The sequence below is a fragment of the Cavia porcellus genome, unplaced genomic scaffold (genome assembly GCF_034190915.1).
Source record: "Cavia porcellus strain 051 isolate PalLab524CR breed Dunkin Hartley unplaced genomic scaffold, mCavPor4.1 scaffold_33, whole genome shotgun sequence".
Classification (NCBI taxonomy): Eukaryota; Metazoa; Chordata; class Mammalia; order Rodentia; family Caviidae; genus Cavia; species Cavia porcellus.
The window spans coordinates 21,175,781-21,192,454 of NW_026947516.1; the positions used below are offsets into that span (position 1 = coordinate 21,175,781).

Here is a 16,674-nt window from a genome sequence, read left to right on the forward strand (position 1 = left end):
TTTTTTTTTGTCTTTTTCGGTACCAGGGATTGAACTGCCTGCTTGCAAGGCAGGCACTTATGCAGCTGAGCTGAATCCCCAGCCCCTATGACTTACATTCTAAAACTGCTTGTAAGCTGACTGCTGGGAACTGAAAATACATTTTGCCCCCCCAAAAATAATATCCAGTCAGTAAAGCAGACCAGCCTGTTGATCTCCATCCTAAAACTCACTCAAGGAAAATGGCAATGCAACAATTCAATGCTACAGCTGCAATGCTTCTTTCATCAAAGGTGCCCCATGTGACTAAGACTTGAAGAAAGTTCCAGGATCACTGCTAAGGGATTAATAGTAATGGCAGCATGAAAGAAAGCAGTTCAGCAAAAGAGCTTCAGGGGTCTGCCAAAAGCCAGGTACAGCAGAAGACAGCAGTCTTGAACAGGAGCTCACACAGCCCAGTTCCTGACAGTGTAATCACTTCTGCATACCAGGCCACCTTCCACACCAGGAGCTCACAGAGAAAAAGGGAACATGGGAAAATTCTGCATTTTTCTCTCAACTTTACTTTGAATCTCAAGCGTTCTAAACATAGAAGTCTTTTTAAAGGTTCTGGAGTTAAGCTGTGCATGGAAGCCCATACCTATAATCCCTGCTACTTTGAAGGTTGAGCCAAGAAGACTAAATTCAAGCTCAGCCTGGGCAACCTAGGAAGACCTTGTCTCAAATTTTTTAAAGGGCTGGGGATATAGCTCTGTGCAAAGGCCCTAGGTTCAATTTCTGGGACCACAATCAATCAATCAACCAATCAGTCAAATAATAGGTATGGGGATGTAGCTCAGCATTCCTTGAGCTCAATCCCCACTGCACAAAAAAGAGTACTCAGGAGCTACCAAATACTTATAATCCAAGTTAATTGGGAAGCTGAGGCAGGAAGACTGCAAGTTTGAGAACTGCTTGGGTAACTCAAGGAGATTTGTCTCAAAATTTTTTTTTGGAAAAAGAGCTAAGTGTAGAATACTAGCTTAGAATGTGCAGGGTCCTGGATTCCATACCTAGCATCACCAATACACAGGAAAAGTGGGGAGTAGAGAGGAGGAAACAGGATGCAAGGTCATAAGGGGAGAGAGGAAGAGGGGTGAAAGAGAGTGATGGAGGGAAGAGAGAGTAGGGGGAGAGTGAAGGAGGAATGGGGAGAAGGAGAGGGACAAGGATACTAAGAGACAAGAAGAGGTGGAAGGGGGGAGGATGAGAGAGAGGCTGGGGAGAGAGGAGGAGGGGAAGAAGGAGGAAAGAAGAGAGTGAGGTAAGGCTGAGCGGAGAAAGAGGAGAGGGGAGATGAGGGGGAGGGAGGACAGATAGGGAGAGAAATGGGGACAGAGGCAGGGGGAAAGGGAGAGAAAGGGAGAGTGAGGGGAGGGGTAGAGGTACTAGAGAAGGGAGGGGAAAGAGAGAGAGGAGGGAAGAAAAAGGGAGGAGTGAGAGAGAAACTGCCTGGGTAACTCAAGATTTGTCTCAAAAATTTTTTCAGAAAAAGAGCTAAGTGTAGAATACTAGCTTAGAGAAGGGGAATGGAGAGAAGGAGGGGAGAGAGGAGAGGGTAAAAAGGAAGAGGGAGGGGGAGAGGGGAGAAGGGGAGAAGGAAGGAGAGAGGGAGAGAGAGGGAGAGGAGGGGGAGGGGAAGGGTTGGGGAGAGGAAGCCTGAGGGAGAAGGAGACAGGGAGAGGGAAAGAGGGAGATTGGCAGAGAGGAGATAAGGAGAAGAGGAGGAAGGGGGCAGGGGAGAGGTAGGCCAGAGGGAGTAGAGGAGAGAGAAGGCAAAAGGAGAGAGGGAAGAGTGTGGAGAGGAAGGAGGAAAGGTAGATAGAGAGGCAAAAAGGGAGAGACAGAGAAAGAGGGAGGGGGAGAGAAGGGAGAGGCAGGGAAGAGAGGGGACAGAGGACAGAAAGGGAGAAGAGGCAGGTAGAGGGAAAGAGGGGAGGGGAGGGGAGATGGGAGAGGAGAGGGGGGAGATAAGGGAAAGAGGGAGAAGGATAAGGGGAGTGGGGGCAGGAGGAGAGGGAGGAGCACAGAAAGTGGGAGAGGGAGAGAAGAGAGGGGCAGCAAAGATCAGAAAGGGAGCCCGATAGGAGGAGAGGGGGAGTGGGCGAGTCAGGGAGTAGTAAAGGAAGGGACAAGGAGGAGAGAGGTGGGAAAGCAGGAAAGAGGAGAGGGAGAGAGAAGTGAATGAGGGAAGGGAAAAAAGAGGCAGGGAGAAAAGGGGGCAGAGAGAGCAGCGGGGGTGGGAGAGATGGGGGCAGGGAGAGAAGGGGCCTGGCAGAGAGGGGGGTAGTGGACATGGCAGAGAGTAAGGGGTAAGGGAGAGGGGAGACAAAAGAGAGGGAGAGAGGAGGAGGAAAGGGAGGGATAGGGGAAGAGAGGGGGAAATGGGGAGACTTGAGAAAGGGAAGGGCAGGGGCAAGGGGATGGAGATGGAGAAGGACAGAGAGGAAAGGGGAGGAGGAGAGGGAAGAGGAGGAGAAGGTGGAGGGGGAAATGGAGACAGATGGGCACAGAAAAAGAGGAAAGAAGGTGGCAAGAAAGTAGAAGAGGGAGCAATGGGTGACTAGGCGGTGGGGAGAGAGGGGGCAGGAAGGTGGTGAGATGAAGGTAGGGAGGGGAGTGGGAGAGGAGAAGAGAAATGGAGGGGAAGAATGGGAGAGGGAGAGATGGAGAGAAGGAAGAGGGAAGGAGGGGAAGGAGGGAAAAGAGGAGAGGGGGACACAGGATGAGGAGGTACAGGGTCAAAGGGGGGTGGGAAGGAAGGGATAAATAGGGGAGGGGGAGGGAAGACAGAGGAGAGAGGAAAGATGGTGTGTGAAAGGGAGGGGAGGAGAAAGAGGAGGAGAGAGGCCAAGAGGGGGATAAGGAGGATAGAGGGAACAAGAGGGAGGAATCAGAGGCAGGGGAGAGGGAAGAACTGGGGGAAAGAGAAGAAGGGGTAAAGAATGGGGAGAGAGGGAAATGGGGAGGGGCAGGAAAGAGTGGAAGGAGAGGGGAGCAGGGAGAGGGGAAGTGGTGGGGAGAGACTGAGGGAAAAGGAGGAAGAGAGGAAAGTGAAGGAGGGGAAAGGGGAAGAGGATAAGAGAGGGTGAGAGGTGCGGGAGTGAGAAGAAAGCAGAAGGGCAGCAGGGGACAGACAGAGGAAGAAACAGGAGGGGAGGCAGAGGGAGGGGAGGGAATAGTGGGGGAGGGTGGGGAAATAGGAGAGGGGAAAATAGGAGCGAGAGAGGAGAGGGCAGGGGAGAAGGGCAGGAGGAGTGAGGGTGGAGGGGAGGGGAAATGGGGGACAGACTGGATGAAAATGGGGGAAGGGGTAGGGAGGGAGAGAGAGAGCAGTTGGGGGGAGAACAGAAAGAGTGTTGAGAGGAAAGAGAAGGTGAGAGGAGGGAGAGAGGGAGGAGAGAGATGAGAAAGAGCAGGAGAGATGGGGGAGGAGAGAAGGGAGAAGTGAAAGGGAAGAGGAGGGCAGGAGGGAGGAAAGGGGAGGAGAGGAGAAAGGAAGATAGAGGAGAGGGGGACAGACAGGGAGAGGCAGTGGGAAAGGGGAAAGAGAAGGGGAGGGAAAGGAGGACCAGGGAGGGAGAGAGGAGGTGAAGTGAGGAGAGAGGGGAGCAGGGGGAGCAAGGGGACTGTGGAGGGGAGGGGGAGAGAGACATGGGAGAAGGGAAGAGGAAAGGGGGAGGGGAGTAGGTGGGAGATAGAGGAGCAGGAGAACGGAGAGGGAAGGGAGAAGGGGAAAAGAGAGGACAGGCAGAGGTGGGGAGAGGGAGGGATAGGAGAAGAGGAAGGGGAGGTAGAGAGGGGGAGAGGTGGGGAAAGAGGGAAAGGGGGCAGGTGGAGAGAGAGGGCAGGGAAGGACAGAGAGAGAGTAGAGGAGAAAGAGGGTAAGAGAGAAGAAGAAAAGGAAAGGAGAGGGAGGGAGGGAGTAGGAGGTAGGAGAGAAGAGACTGTAGAGTAAGGAAGAGAAAAAAGAGGATTGGGAGACAAGAGGTGAGACTGGCAGGGAGAGGGAAGGGAGAGGAAAGGGGATGGAGTGGGGGAGAGGGAGGGAGGGAATGAGAGACAGAGGGAGTGAGAATGCCTGGAGAGGTGGAGAGGAATGGCAGAAGGAGAGAGGGAGAAGAAGGAGAAGTGGAAGACTACAGATTAGGAGAGGGGAGAAGGGAGTGGCAGGAACCAGAAGGAATGAAAGGGGTGGGGCGACCAAATGAGCTGAGGGAGGAGCTAGAGGGAGAGAAGAAAGGGGAAGAGGCAGTGTGAGAGGATAGACAGAGGTAGGGAGTAGGAAACAGAGAAGTGATAGGACAAGGTGAGGCAGGGGGAGAGGGGAGGAACCAGAGAAGAAGAGGAATGGGAAGAGTGTGGAAAAGAGATGTGAGGATAGAATAGCCCAGGAGTAGAGCAGGGTTTGACGGGACAGGAGGCACGACAGACAGGAAGTGGCAGGGGTGGGGAAACAGCTCTAGAGATGGAGAGAGGGGGGTAGGGAAAGGGAGGGCATGGGGGGAGATAAGGGAGGAGAGAGGGCAGAGGGTAGGGAGAGCAGGTATGAGAAAAGACAGGGGTCACAGGGCAAGTCGGCACAGAGCTGGGGGACAGAGACCAGGAGTTACAAGGGAGGGAGAGAAGGAAGGGATAGCAGGGGTGAGAGGACAGTGGGAGGGAAGGAGGAGAGAGGAGAGAGGTTGAAATAGGGCAGGGGACAGAGGGCAGGGGGAGAAAAAGGGAGACAGGAAAGAGGAGAGTATATGGGGAGACAGGAGAGGGAGAGAGGTCATGGGAGAGAGGGGAGCACTGCAGTGGGGGGACTGGATGGGAGAGGGCAGGGGGACAGAGGGGAGGGAAGAGATGGAAAGGGGAAGTCAGGGGGTGAGAGCAGGGGGAGAGAGGGCAGGGGGACAAAGGAAGGGGAAAAGGGAGGAGCAAGAAAGAGAAGGAGAAAGGGAGCAGGAAAGGGAAGGAGGAGGGACAGAGGGAGAGGGAGGAGAGGGAAGAGTAGGGACAGGAGAAAGAAGGGAGGGCAGGGGGAAAAGGGAGAGAGGGCAGGGTGATGGGGGCAGGGGAGAGGGAAGGGGGAGAGAGGGCAGGGCAAGAGAGCACAGGGGGAGGAGGAGCAAGGAGGGGAAGAGAAAGCAGGGGAAGAGGGGGGATAGAGAGGAAGACAGGAGGAGAAAGGGAAGGAAGACAGAGGAGGATAAAATAAGGAGGGAGGGGAACGGGGAGAGAGGGGAGGGAAGAAAGGAGATGAGAGGGAGAAGGGGGGCAGAGTGGAAGAGGAAAAGAGAGGTCTGGGGAGGGAAGAGAAGAGAGGAGAGAAGAGAGAGGAGAGAGAGCAGAGAGAGAGGACAGGAGAGAGGGAAGAGAGAGTCCAGGAGGAGACTGGGAGGAAGAGAGGGAGAGGAAAGACAGAAGAGGGAGAGAGGGTAGTTGGGGAGAGAAGGCAGGAGAGAGAGGGGAGGAGGAGAGAGCTGGAGGAGACTGTGAGGACAGGAAGAAGAAGATAGTAGTTAGGGACAGATGGCAGGAAGAGAGGGGAAGAGGAAAAGAGGGTGGGGGAGAAAGGGAGGGGGGACAAATTGAGAGGAGAGGGTGATGGGGGGGGAGAGAGGGCAGGAGGGAGAAAGCAAGGGGGAAGGGAGGGCAGGGAAGAAGAAATGGGAGAGTGGGCAGGAGGAGAGGAGAGAAAGAACAGGGGAGAAGGGAGTATGGGAGAAGGGAGGGAAAGGAGAGAGAGGGCAGGGGGAGAGAGGCTGGGAGGACAGAGCATAGTGAGTGTGAGAGTGTGTTGGGGGGGTAGAGAATACAGGGGGAGAAAGGCTGTGGGACAGAGAGAAGAAGGAGAGAGGGCAGGGGAGAGGGCAGGAGGAGACAAGGCAGGCAGGGTAACAGAGGGCAAGGGGTGAGAACGCAGTGGGGAAAGAGGACAGGGGAGAGAGGGAATGGGGATGAATGGCAGGGGGGAAGAACACAGGGGAAGGGAAGGCAAGGGAATAGAAGGCATGGGGAGAGAGTGTGAGGGAGAGATGGCAGGATGAGAGAGGGCAGGGGGAGTGAGGGCAGGGGAGAGAGGAGAGTGGAGAGAGGGCAGGGGGAAAAGGGTAGTGGAAGAGAAGGCAAGGGAAGAAGCAGGGATAAGAGAAGGCAAAGGTGAGAATGTGGGGGGAGAGAGGGGCAGGGAGAGAGGGCAGGGCGACAGTGGCTGGGGGGGAGAGTGTGCAGGGGGAAAGAGAGCAAGGGGAGGGAGACGGGATAGAAGGCATGGGGAGACAGGACAAGGGATAGATGACAGAGGAGAGAGAGGGCAGGGGTAGAGATGGTAGGGGAGAAAGGGCAGGGGAGAGAGAGGACAGTGGGGAGAGAGGGCAAGGGGTAGAGAGTGCAGAGGGGAGAGGGGGGAGCAGGGAGAGAGTGTGCAGGGGGAGACAGGACACAAGGGAGAGAAGTAGGGGGAGAAAAGGCAGGGGAGAGAGGCCAGGAGGAGAGATGGTAGGGAGAGAGAGTGCAGGGGAGAGAGGCCAGGGGGAAATAGGGCAAGGGGAGACAGTGCAGGAGGAGAGAGTACAGGGGAGAGAGTGCAGGGGAGAGAGCACAGGGTGAAAGAGGGCAGGGGGACAGAGACCAGGAGCAAGAGAGCACAAGGGGGAGAAGGTGCCATTGGAAGGAAGGCAGGGGGATAGAAGGCATGGGGAGAGAGGGAGAGGGAACGAGGGCAAGAGAGAGATGACTTGGGAGAGAGGGCAGGGAGACTGGGCACTGGGGAGAAAGGGCATGTGGGAGAGAGCACAGGGGGGAGAGAGGGTAGAGGGTGACAAGGCAGGGAAGAGAGAGGAGAGTGGGGGAGAGGGCAGGGGAGAGAGTTCAGGGGGATAGAGGGCAGGGGGAGAGAGTGCAGGTAGTGGGAGGGCAAGGGGGAGGACAGCCAGGGAGAGAGGGCAGAGGAGAGATAGTGCAGAAGGAGAGAAGACAGGAGGAGTGAAAACAGGGAGAGAGCGCAAGGGGAGACAAAGCAGGGGGAGTGAGGGGGGGAGAGCAGGTGGAAATTGGGCAGTGGGAGAGGCAGGGGAGAGAGGGATAGGGGCGAGAGAGGGCAGGGCAAGATGGCAGGGCAAGAGAGGGCAGAGGAAGAGGGGGACGGGGTGGAGTACAGGGGGAGAGAGCATAGGGAGAGAGAGCAGGAGGAGAGAGCCCAGAGAGGAGAGGTCAGGAGGAAATGGGAGTGGGAACAGAGGGCAGGAGTCACAGAAAGCAGGGGGAGAGAAGGCAAGTGGAGAGAAGGCAGTGGAAAGAGTGCAGGGGGAGAGTGGACAGGGGGGAGACAGGGCAGGGGGAGTGAGTGAGGGTGACAAGAGCAGGGTATGGGGGAAGGAGGGAAATTGAGTGGAAAAGAGATGGGAGGATGGAATGCTCTTTTGAAAGGAACAGGGGTTGACAGAATAGGGGGTATGATGAGAAGTGGGAAAAGAGATAGGGAGAGGGCAATGGGGGAAAGAGTGGAGGGAAACAAATGGAGGTATGGGAAGGGAGAAAGGAGAAGAGAGGGCAGGTAAGGAGGGTGGGGGAGAAAGGCTGGGGGAGGGAGCGGGGGGGGGGAACAAATGGAGATAGAGAAGTGGAAAGCTGGCAGGGGAGTAGAGAACAGGCCAGGTGAGGGGAGAGGGGTCAGGAGGAGGGGAGAGGGGTTGGGCCCAGAGGACAGGGAAACGGGGAGGTTGGGGGCAAGTGAGGGCAGGGGGGGCAAGCCTGCAGAAGGGGGAAATGGAAAGAGGGATTGGGGGAGAAGGGGAGAAAGACAGAGAAGAGGGGGAGAGAGATCAGATGGAGAGATGGCAGGGGGAGAGAGTATGGAGGGAGGTGGGGAGAGAGGGAGAGAAAGGTAGGGGAGAGGGAAAAAGGGGACAGGAGAGAGGGAATACAGGGGAGGGGTGACAGAGTGGGGAGAGAGCAGAGGGTGGCAAGAGAGCTACATACCCCCAGCCCCACAAAACCAAACCAATTGCAAATTTTTCAGGGCTGACGTCAGCAGGGGACAGGACAAAATGGCCTGATGTAAAAAGGAACCCTTAACCACTTAAAGATGTGTGTTCCAACGTGGGAGAATACATAGAAATAGAGCAAACTCCCCCCTCAATTCCCCACCTCCCCCTCTCTCTGCTATCTCCTGTCCCCTTTTCTCTCCCCACTTCTCTCCCACCTTCCCCTCTTCCCCCTCCACCTGCCCTCTCTGCCCTATGGCTACCCCACTCTCCACTATCGTCCTCTTTACCCTCTCCTGCTCTCCCCTCTCCCCTCCCCACCCTCTGCCTGCCCTCTCCCTCTCCCCTTGCTCCCCTCTTTTCCTGTGCCTTCTTCCCCTCTCCCCCTTCCACCTTCCTCCTGCCCTCCCCCCCTCTGCTGCCCTATTCCCCTCTCTCCCCGTCCTCCCCTGCCCCTGCCCCTGCACTCCCCTCCCTCTCTTCCCTTCCCTCTCCCTCCTACTTCCCCTCTCTCCCCCTGTTATCTTCCCTTCTGCCTTTTCCCCCTCTCTCCCCCTCCACCCTTTTACCTGCCCTATTCCCCTCTTTCCCTGTCATCTCCCCCTGCCCTTGCACTCTCCCTCCCCTCTCTCCCGCTGCTCCTCTCTCCCCCTGCCCTCTTCTCTGCCTCCCCTCTCTCCCCTGCCGTCTCCCTCCTCCACCTTCTCCTCCCTCCCCATCCCCTCTCCTCTCCTCTCTCTCACCACTCTGCCCTCTCCCCTCCCACCTGCCATCTCTATCCTCCCCTTCTCCCCCTTCCCCTCTCCCCCTGCCCTTCTTCTCTTCCCCTCTCCCTCAGCCTTCTCCCCTTTGCCTTCTCTCCCTCCTCCACTCTGCTCTCTCTCCCCCTGCCCTATCCCACTCTCCCCTCTGCCCTTTCTCCCCCTTGCCCTCTCACTCTATCCTTGCCCTTTCTCCCCTCTCTCCCTCTGTCCTCTTCCCCTCTCCCCCTCCCACTCTCTTGTGCTCCCCACTCTCTCCCCTGCAGCCCACCCAGGGAAGGCATCAAAAGGCTGTCCTTTTTCCTGTATGCCTGGACCTATGCTATGCTACTTTCTCTTTTTCCTTGGTAGTAGGCTTTAAACCAGTGAACAACCCATGCTGGAGAAGCCAGGATCCTTGAGAAAAGTCACTCTTAGTAGAAGCTCAAGAGATAAACAAAAAACAAAGACCCCTTCAAACTCCCATTTACAGCTGGCACAAACTACCATTTTTACCTTCATCCATTGGTCAACTAACCATGTCTAAAGTCAATCAATTGGAAAGTATACTTATTTATAAAGAACCATACTAAAGGAGGGAACAGTAAACAACGTTACTTAACCCAGCTTTCCAGCAGTCAGAGTCAAATCACTTTCTTTCTTCCTCTCCCCTCCTCTCTCCCCCTGCCCTCTTCACTCCCCCAGCTCCCCTTGCCATCTGTACCATTCCCATTCTCCCCCCCCCCACCCTCTCTCCTTTGTCTTCTCTCCCTCCTCCCTACTCCTCTCTCTCTCCCTGCCCACTCCCCCTTACTTCTTCCTCCTGCCTTCTTTCTCTGTCTCCCCTCCCTCTCTCTCCCCTGCCATGGTCCCCTCTCTCCCTCTGGCCTCTCCACCTGCCCCTACCCCCTCCCTTCTTTCTCCTGCTGTCTCTCCTTTCTCTCCCTCTCCCTTCCTCTCTCCCCCTCTCCCCCCTCCCCTCCTCCTGCCATATTTACCCCTCCCCTTCTTCCCCCTCCCCTGTGCCCTCTCCCCTTTGCCTTCGCTCCCTCCTCCCCACTTCTCACTCTCTCCCTGCCCTCTCCCCCTCTCTTGCCCTCCCCACTCTCTCTTTTGCCTTGGTCTCCTCTCTCCCTCTGCCCTCTCCACCTGCCCCTACCCTCCTCCCTCCCCCTCTCCCCTGCTGTCTCTCCCTCCTCTCTCTCTCCTCCTCTCTCCCCCTGCTCCCTCCCCTCCCCTCTGCTGTCTCTACCCCTCCTCTTCTTCCCCCTCCCCACTGCCCTCTTCCCTTTGCCTTCTCTCCCTCCTCTCCTCCCCCCATCTCCCCTTCTTTCCCCTCTGCCCATTCTCCCCCCTTGCCTCTCCTCTCCCCTTTCCCTTTCTCCCCTCTCTTCCATTGTCTTCTCCCTCCTGCCCTCTTCCTCTCTTCTCCCCCTGCCCTCTTCCTCCTGCCTTCTTCCCCTCTCCCCCTCCCCCTCTTATCCCTTTCCCCCTCTCTCCCTGCCATGTTCCCCTCTCTCCCTGTCCTCTTCCCTGCTCATGCCCTCCCCCCTCCCCTGCTCCCTCTCCTCCCCTCCCCTCTCTCCCCTGCCGTCTCTCCTGCCTCCCCCTTCTCCTCCCTCCCTTCTCTCATACTCTCCCCTCTCCTCCTCTCTGCCCCCTCTCCTCCTCCCCCTCTCTCCCCTCTGCCCTTTCTCCCTCTCCCTTCTCTCCTCCCCCATCTCCATTTTCAACCCCCCCAACCAAATGCCAATCTCCTTGAAGTCCCAGTAACTTATGCAGGTGAGACCAGAACTCCAGAGTGTCCCTCAGTGCCTGCATTAAAGGTGCTGGGCCACCACCACCCAGGCCCACTCTACTCAATTTTCTGAAAAAGGGCACGCAGCCTAGGCTCCCCTTCCAGCCAGTCCCGGGGCCTCCCTAAAGCCAGGGGCTCCCGCTTCTGAGCATGGGAAGAGGGGCGGGAAAGTTTGTGTGGGGGTGGGGACAGAAAGTCCGGCAGTCTGCCCTTACCTGCACAGTAGAAGGTGTCAAGAGCAGAGGTCTTCCCGAAGTCGAGCTCCTCAAAGGGCACGGAGAAGAGACGGGCGCCCTCGGCCTCACAGGCCCTATGCAGGTACTGTAGCACTCCCTCTTGGCCGTGGGCCTCGCCGCTCTGAGAGCACTGGTGGTGCACATATACAGCCCGAAGAGCCTGCCGCGGCCCGACCCCACCTGCTCCCTCGCCCTCGCTGCCATAGGATGTCGTCTGGGCGTTCGCCACAGCCCCGCCAGGTTCCACCAACCCTGCCGCCTCCACACCCTCACCACTCAAGTCCCATGGGCCCTGAGGAGCCGCAGGCACTGGTGTGAGCGCCCACGCCCAGCCGCTCCCTCTGTCGCCTTCCATGTGACAGACGGGGCGAAACCTTTCTTGGTTTCACCTCAGCAGGAGAGACTGGAGGTTGTGACCAGCGGGGCCACAAGTTGAGGCAGTCTGCGACCCAGCACCTTCCCTGGCGCTAGGACGCTTGAGGTGAGGCACTCAACCACTAACAGCCAGCCCTCAATGGCTGACTGAAACCCTCACAACTGACGAGCCCCGGTACCTCAAGCGCGCCTTTTTAAAAAAGCACGAGAAAGGGGCGTGGTCTGGGGGCTTCTGGGCATGCGCACAGAGAGGCGCTGCTGGGTGTGGGCGGGGCGTCGGGGAAAAAGGCGGGAAAGCGTCTTCTGTTGCCACCTCTCCTCCGCCAGCCACAGCAGCGTCCTCAGTGGCTGAGGAATTTCCGGAACTTCCTGGTCCTTCTAGAAGTTTCTTTTACTTTTTTTCCTCAAAACGAGTTAAAACTTTCAAACAGAATAAAGACTTTCAAAGCACAATCAGGTTATAAATATTCCATTCGAAGCTAAATACACATGTAGTTTTAACTCGGCTTTAGGGTGAGCAGATGCTTTATCTGGTATTCTTCGTCAGTAATTCCTATAGCCACGACTTTTCCATATTTTCCTGAGCCCTGTCTGGAAGCCCCATAGTCCTTTAACTGTGATCTTCACAAAACACCAGAAGGCACTAGTGACATACCTTATTTGCCTGGAAAATATTCCCAGCACTGCCTGCCTACCCTAATAAATGACCTGAACTCAAAAGAGGTCTTTGCGTTGCATCTCAGGCACTTTGCTGTTTTAGTCCCAAATACTAAACTGTATTTTAAAAAATATTATCACCAGGTTTCCAGGTTTTTGCTTTTTCTGTAACAGTTTTATTGAGGTATAATTCACCTGCCATATGATGCACCCGTTTAATATATGATTCAGTGGTTTGTTACACTGAGTTATAGAACATCACCACAAATTGTAGAATTTTCATCCCACTGAAAAACCTAGGACCCATTAGAAATCACTCTCCCTGCCCCTCCCTCCACCCAGTCACTAGGCCTAGGCAATCACCAACTTACTGCTCATTTTGGATAAATGGAATCATATGAAGTGTGAACATAGACTTTCATTTGCCTGCGGTATATATTAGGCGTAGGTTTTCTGGGTTGCACAGTAAATCTAAGTTTAACCTCTGGGAGAAACAGCTACTATTTTGCACAGTGACCACACAATTTGACATTCCCATCAGCAGTGCATGAGTGTGCCAGTTTCTCCATATCTTCACCAGTACTTTTACTGGCTAACTATTGGATGATATCCATCCCAAGGAATGTGAAGTGGTTTGGATGCATTTCCTTGATGGCTAATGATGGTGAACACCTTGTCATGTGCTTATTTATGTAACTTCTTTGGAGTAATGTCTGTTCCAGTCTTTGACCCACTTTTTAAATTGGGTATTTGTCTTTTAAATATTGAGTGGTAAGAGTTCTGTACATATTGTGGATACCAACCCCCTATCAGACATGAGACTGGCAAATAGTTCCTCTCATTACATGGGCTGTCTTTTCATTTTCATGATGTGTCCTTTGCAGAAAACCCATGCCATTTAACACAAGCAGGACAGGACATAACTTACAAAACAATACTTTGGATGCTTTTTATGTTTCAGTAATCAGACAGCCCATTGCCTACCCTCCAAAAGAAAGCAGAAATTGCCCATATAAATCCTGTCTAAACTCCAGCTCAGCTGGAAATCAGGAACTTCATAAGTGACATCAATATGAAAAATGGATTCTGAGGAGATCGGTTAAGAGCATACAGAGCAGAGTTGGGAAAACTTTCAACACTTCTAAGACTTAAAAAAAATCATGATGCTATAAGATATGTGTACCCACCCACGGCTTCTTTATTCACCATTTGAAGTATATCTGAATGGTTTCTAGTTTTTGGCTATTATGAATGAAGCTGTGATGAACATTCATGTACAGATTTTTGTGGGAATGTGAATTTCAATTCCCTGATAAAACTGTTCAGAAGTATAATTCTGGGTCATATGATTGATCATTGAATTTTTTTGAAACTGTCAAGCTGTTTTCCAGAGAGGTTATTCCACTTTTTATTACTACCTGGCATACATGTATTATTTACTTTTTCCACATCCTCACCAGCATTTGCTGCCAACTTTTTCAAAAGTCTTTCTGATAGATGTGTGGTGCTATTTCATTGCGATTTTGATTTACATTTTTCTATGACTGATGATGTTGAACATCTTTTTATGTGCTTGTCATGTGTTTATCTTTGGTGAAATATCTGTTCACATCTTGAGCCTTTTTTCCAAGTGGATTTTTTTTTTTACTGTTGAGTTTTGAATGTTCTTTATACATTCTAGACACTAGTTCTTTGGTGAACATGTGGTTCAGAAATACTTTCTCAAAGTCTTCAACTTGTCATTTCATCTTCTTAACAGGACCTTTCACAGAAAGAGCCAAAGTTTTTAATTTTGGTGAGGCACAATATTCAGTTTTTTTATTTTGAGATTGTGCTTTTGGTTTCAAATTGAAGAACTCTTTGCCTAGCCTTAGATTCTCTCCTAAATTTGTTTTGTTTTTTTAAATTTTTTTGTCTTCCATATTTGAGGTTTTATTGGTTGTGCTGAGGATCAGTACAGACATTTCACTTTGTACACAAGTCTTAACACACGTACCAAAAAATCTAAAATGCCAGGTATTGTTTCTTTTTCAGTTATTCCAGTGACTTTCCAGCTTCAAATTTGGAGGCAGCTTTTCAGTAAGAGGATCTTCCAATGCTGATTATGTGTTACTTATGTCCCACTTATGTGGGACTTATTATTATTATTATATATTATTTTGTGTTACTTATGTCCCACTGACTTATGTGTTACTTATGTCCCACAATTTCATGCCATATACATCTCATATTCAAATTTTCGATCTTTCACAGCACTTTAACAAAACTAGGCAAACTGTACTACCACGACCAAAGACATTAAGAAGTATGTACGATTCTATCAGGGCAACAGTCAGGAAGTAGTTTTCTTTAGGAAACAATTCTACTAAAAACAATGACTGATGCCAAATTACCATTTAGTATGCTTTGTATTGCAGGATATAAAACTAATCCCCACCTGTGGAATGTTAAGCTGACATCCAAGACAGTGAAAGCCTGCCATAATTCAATATCCCACTATTTTCTAGTTGTACCAAAACATGAACAACCAGCAAATGGTTTTACTTCTAAAAAAATCATTTACACTTAAAAAATGCGATGAGGTAGGAGTCTTTCCTTTTTGAAAATGTTTCTAGAGCTACTAAAAAACTTGCATTTACAAAATGGTTGACAAAAATATTCCTCTGGGTTGTACAAGAAGGGAGCCAGGGACCACTGAGAAGACAAGGGGTGTGGCTAATTGGACTTGGCTTCTTTCTCTTGTTTCCTCAGAGGCTGCACTCTCCTCGGGTTTTTTGGTTTGTTCTTTTTTTCATTATCTCCTTTTCCACAGGTAAATCATCCTTGGGTCCTTGATTAGCCACTTTGGCCTGTTTTCCCTTTGCTCCTCCTTTTCCCTTTTGCTTGCACTTTTTTGACCAAAGATTTATGCTTTCCCCCTGCCTTTTCTTTTTGGCTTCGTTTCCACTTTTGCAGAAGCAGGGTTAGCCCACAGCCTCACCAATCTCCACTCCGGCTCCTCCTTGGCTGTCGATTAGCTGCATCTTGGCGGGCCTTGTGGAAGCTGCGCGCCGTGCTGGAGCCTCGAGGAACTAAGCTACTAGGCCGCTGCCATTTGTCCCACTGCCAGAGCTGCTGAGACCCGCGGCCTGTTGTGTTTTATATTTGAGACAGTATCCTGTTACGTAATTTGTGCTGGCTCAAGCTCAAGATGTAGCCCAGGCTGGCCTTCAACATGGGGTGATCCTCCTGCCTCAGCCTTCCAAGGGCCAGGATGGCAGACGTGTGCTACCACACCCTCACCTAAATTTTTTTTCTGAAGTTTTACAATTTCACATTTGAAATTTAAGTCCATGATTCATTTTGAGATAATTTTTGGGTAGGGTGAAAAGTTTTAGGTTGAAGTTCATTTTCTTGCTTATAGATGTTTAGTTACTCCGGTACCATTTGATAAATGAGCTACCCTTCGAGTTGCTTTTGCACCTTCCTTAAAAACTGGTGGTGTGGAGGTGGGATTTATTTTTGGGTTCTCTGCTCTCTTCCATGGACTTCCTTCCTTTGACCTCTGTTTACTGACTCCTCCTAATACCATATACTGCTTTCATTGCTGAAGCTATATAGTAGCTCTTAATATCCAGTAGAGTGATTCCTCCTTTATTTTCCTTTCCCAAAATTGTTTTAGCTATATTAGTGCCAATGCTTTTCTATATAAAATTTCAGAATAGGCTTGTCTATGTCTACAAAACGAACCTTACTAGGATTTTGACAGGAATTGTAGTCAACCTAGAGATTAATTTGGAGAGACTTAACATCTTTGTTATTTTTAATCTTCCGAGCTATGAACATGGTATGTGTCATTTATTTAGATCATATTTGATTTCCTTCGTTAGAATTTTCTAATTTTCAACATAATGGTTCTGTACATGTTAAGATTATACTCAAATTTTTCATTTTTCTTAGTATGATTGTAAGTAACAGAGTTTAAGTTTAGGGTCCACGTGTACTATGTGACCTTGCTGAGCTCATTTATTAGTTGAGAATATTTTTGTTTGCTTAGAATTTTCTATGTAGATAATCATGTAATCTGCAAACAAGGACACTTTATTTCCTCTTTCCAATGTGTACGGCTTTTTTTCTCTTTATTGCCTTTGCACTGTGGCTAGAACTATGTTGAAAAACAGTAGTGAGAGTGAGCCCTTTACCTTGTTCCTGATCTCATGAGAGGAAGCATTCAGGCCTTTCACCCTGATGATGATGTTAGGCATGCAGTTTTTGTAGATGCTGTTTATCAAGTTGAGGAAGTTTCTCTCTACTCCTTATTTTTACGTATTGGGTACTGAATTTCTAAAAATATTTTATATATCAACTTACATGATCATATGATTTTTACTGCTTATCCTGTTGATAGCATGATCACACTGATTTACAAATGTTGATTCCACCTTGAATACTTGGAATACATTCTACTTGCTTGTGTTATATAGTTTTTATATATTGCTGAATTTTAGTTGCTGACATTAAGTTTTTGCAAGTAGCTCATGAGAAATATTGACCTGCTTTTGTTTTCATATTTTGTTATTGTCTTTTCCTTCCTTGGTTATCTAGTGATACTAGCTTCATTAAATGACTTGCTAAGTATTGTCCTTTTATTTTCTGGAAGGGATTATGTAAAATTGATGCTACTTTTTCAGATGTTTGTAGAATTCTCCAGTGAGATCATTTGGTCAGGAGATTTCTTTTATGGTGTATTAACTACAAGTTTACTTTTTCTAATAGTTAGAGAACTATTTGGTAAGGGACTTGCTGTGTAGTTCAGGCTTGCTTTGAATGCACTTTGTAGCCCAGGCTGGCCTCAAACTCACAATGATCCTCCTGCCTCAGTCTCCAAAGTTCTGCGA

The 16,674-nt window shown here is 51.0% G+C and overlaps 1 protein-coding gene across 1 annotated transcript in view; it reads right to left on the bottom strand.

Annotated features, from left to right (window-relative positions):
• Positions 1–11,305, bottom strand: part of Map3k15 (mitogen-activated protein kinase kinase kinase 15) — a 79,134-nt gene extending 67,829 nt beyond the window's left edge. Inside the window, exon 1 of the mRNA XM_063243058.1 lies at positions 10,745–11,305. Within this exon, the coding sequence (XP_063099128.1) occupies positions 10,745–11,120 (376 nt within the window). The 5' untranslated portion in view covers positions 11,121–11,305. The remainder of the gene's footprint in view (positions 1–10,744) is intronic.
• Positions 11,306–16,674: the final 5,369 nt, after the last annotated feature.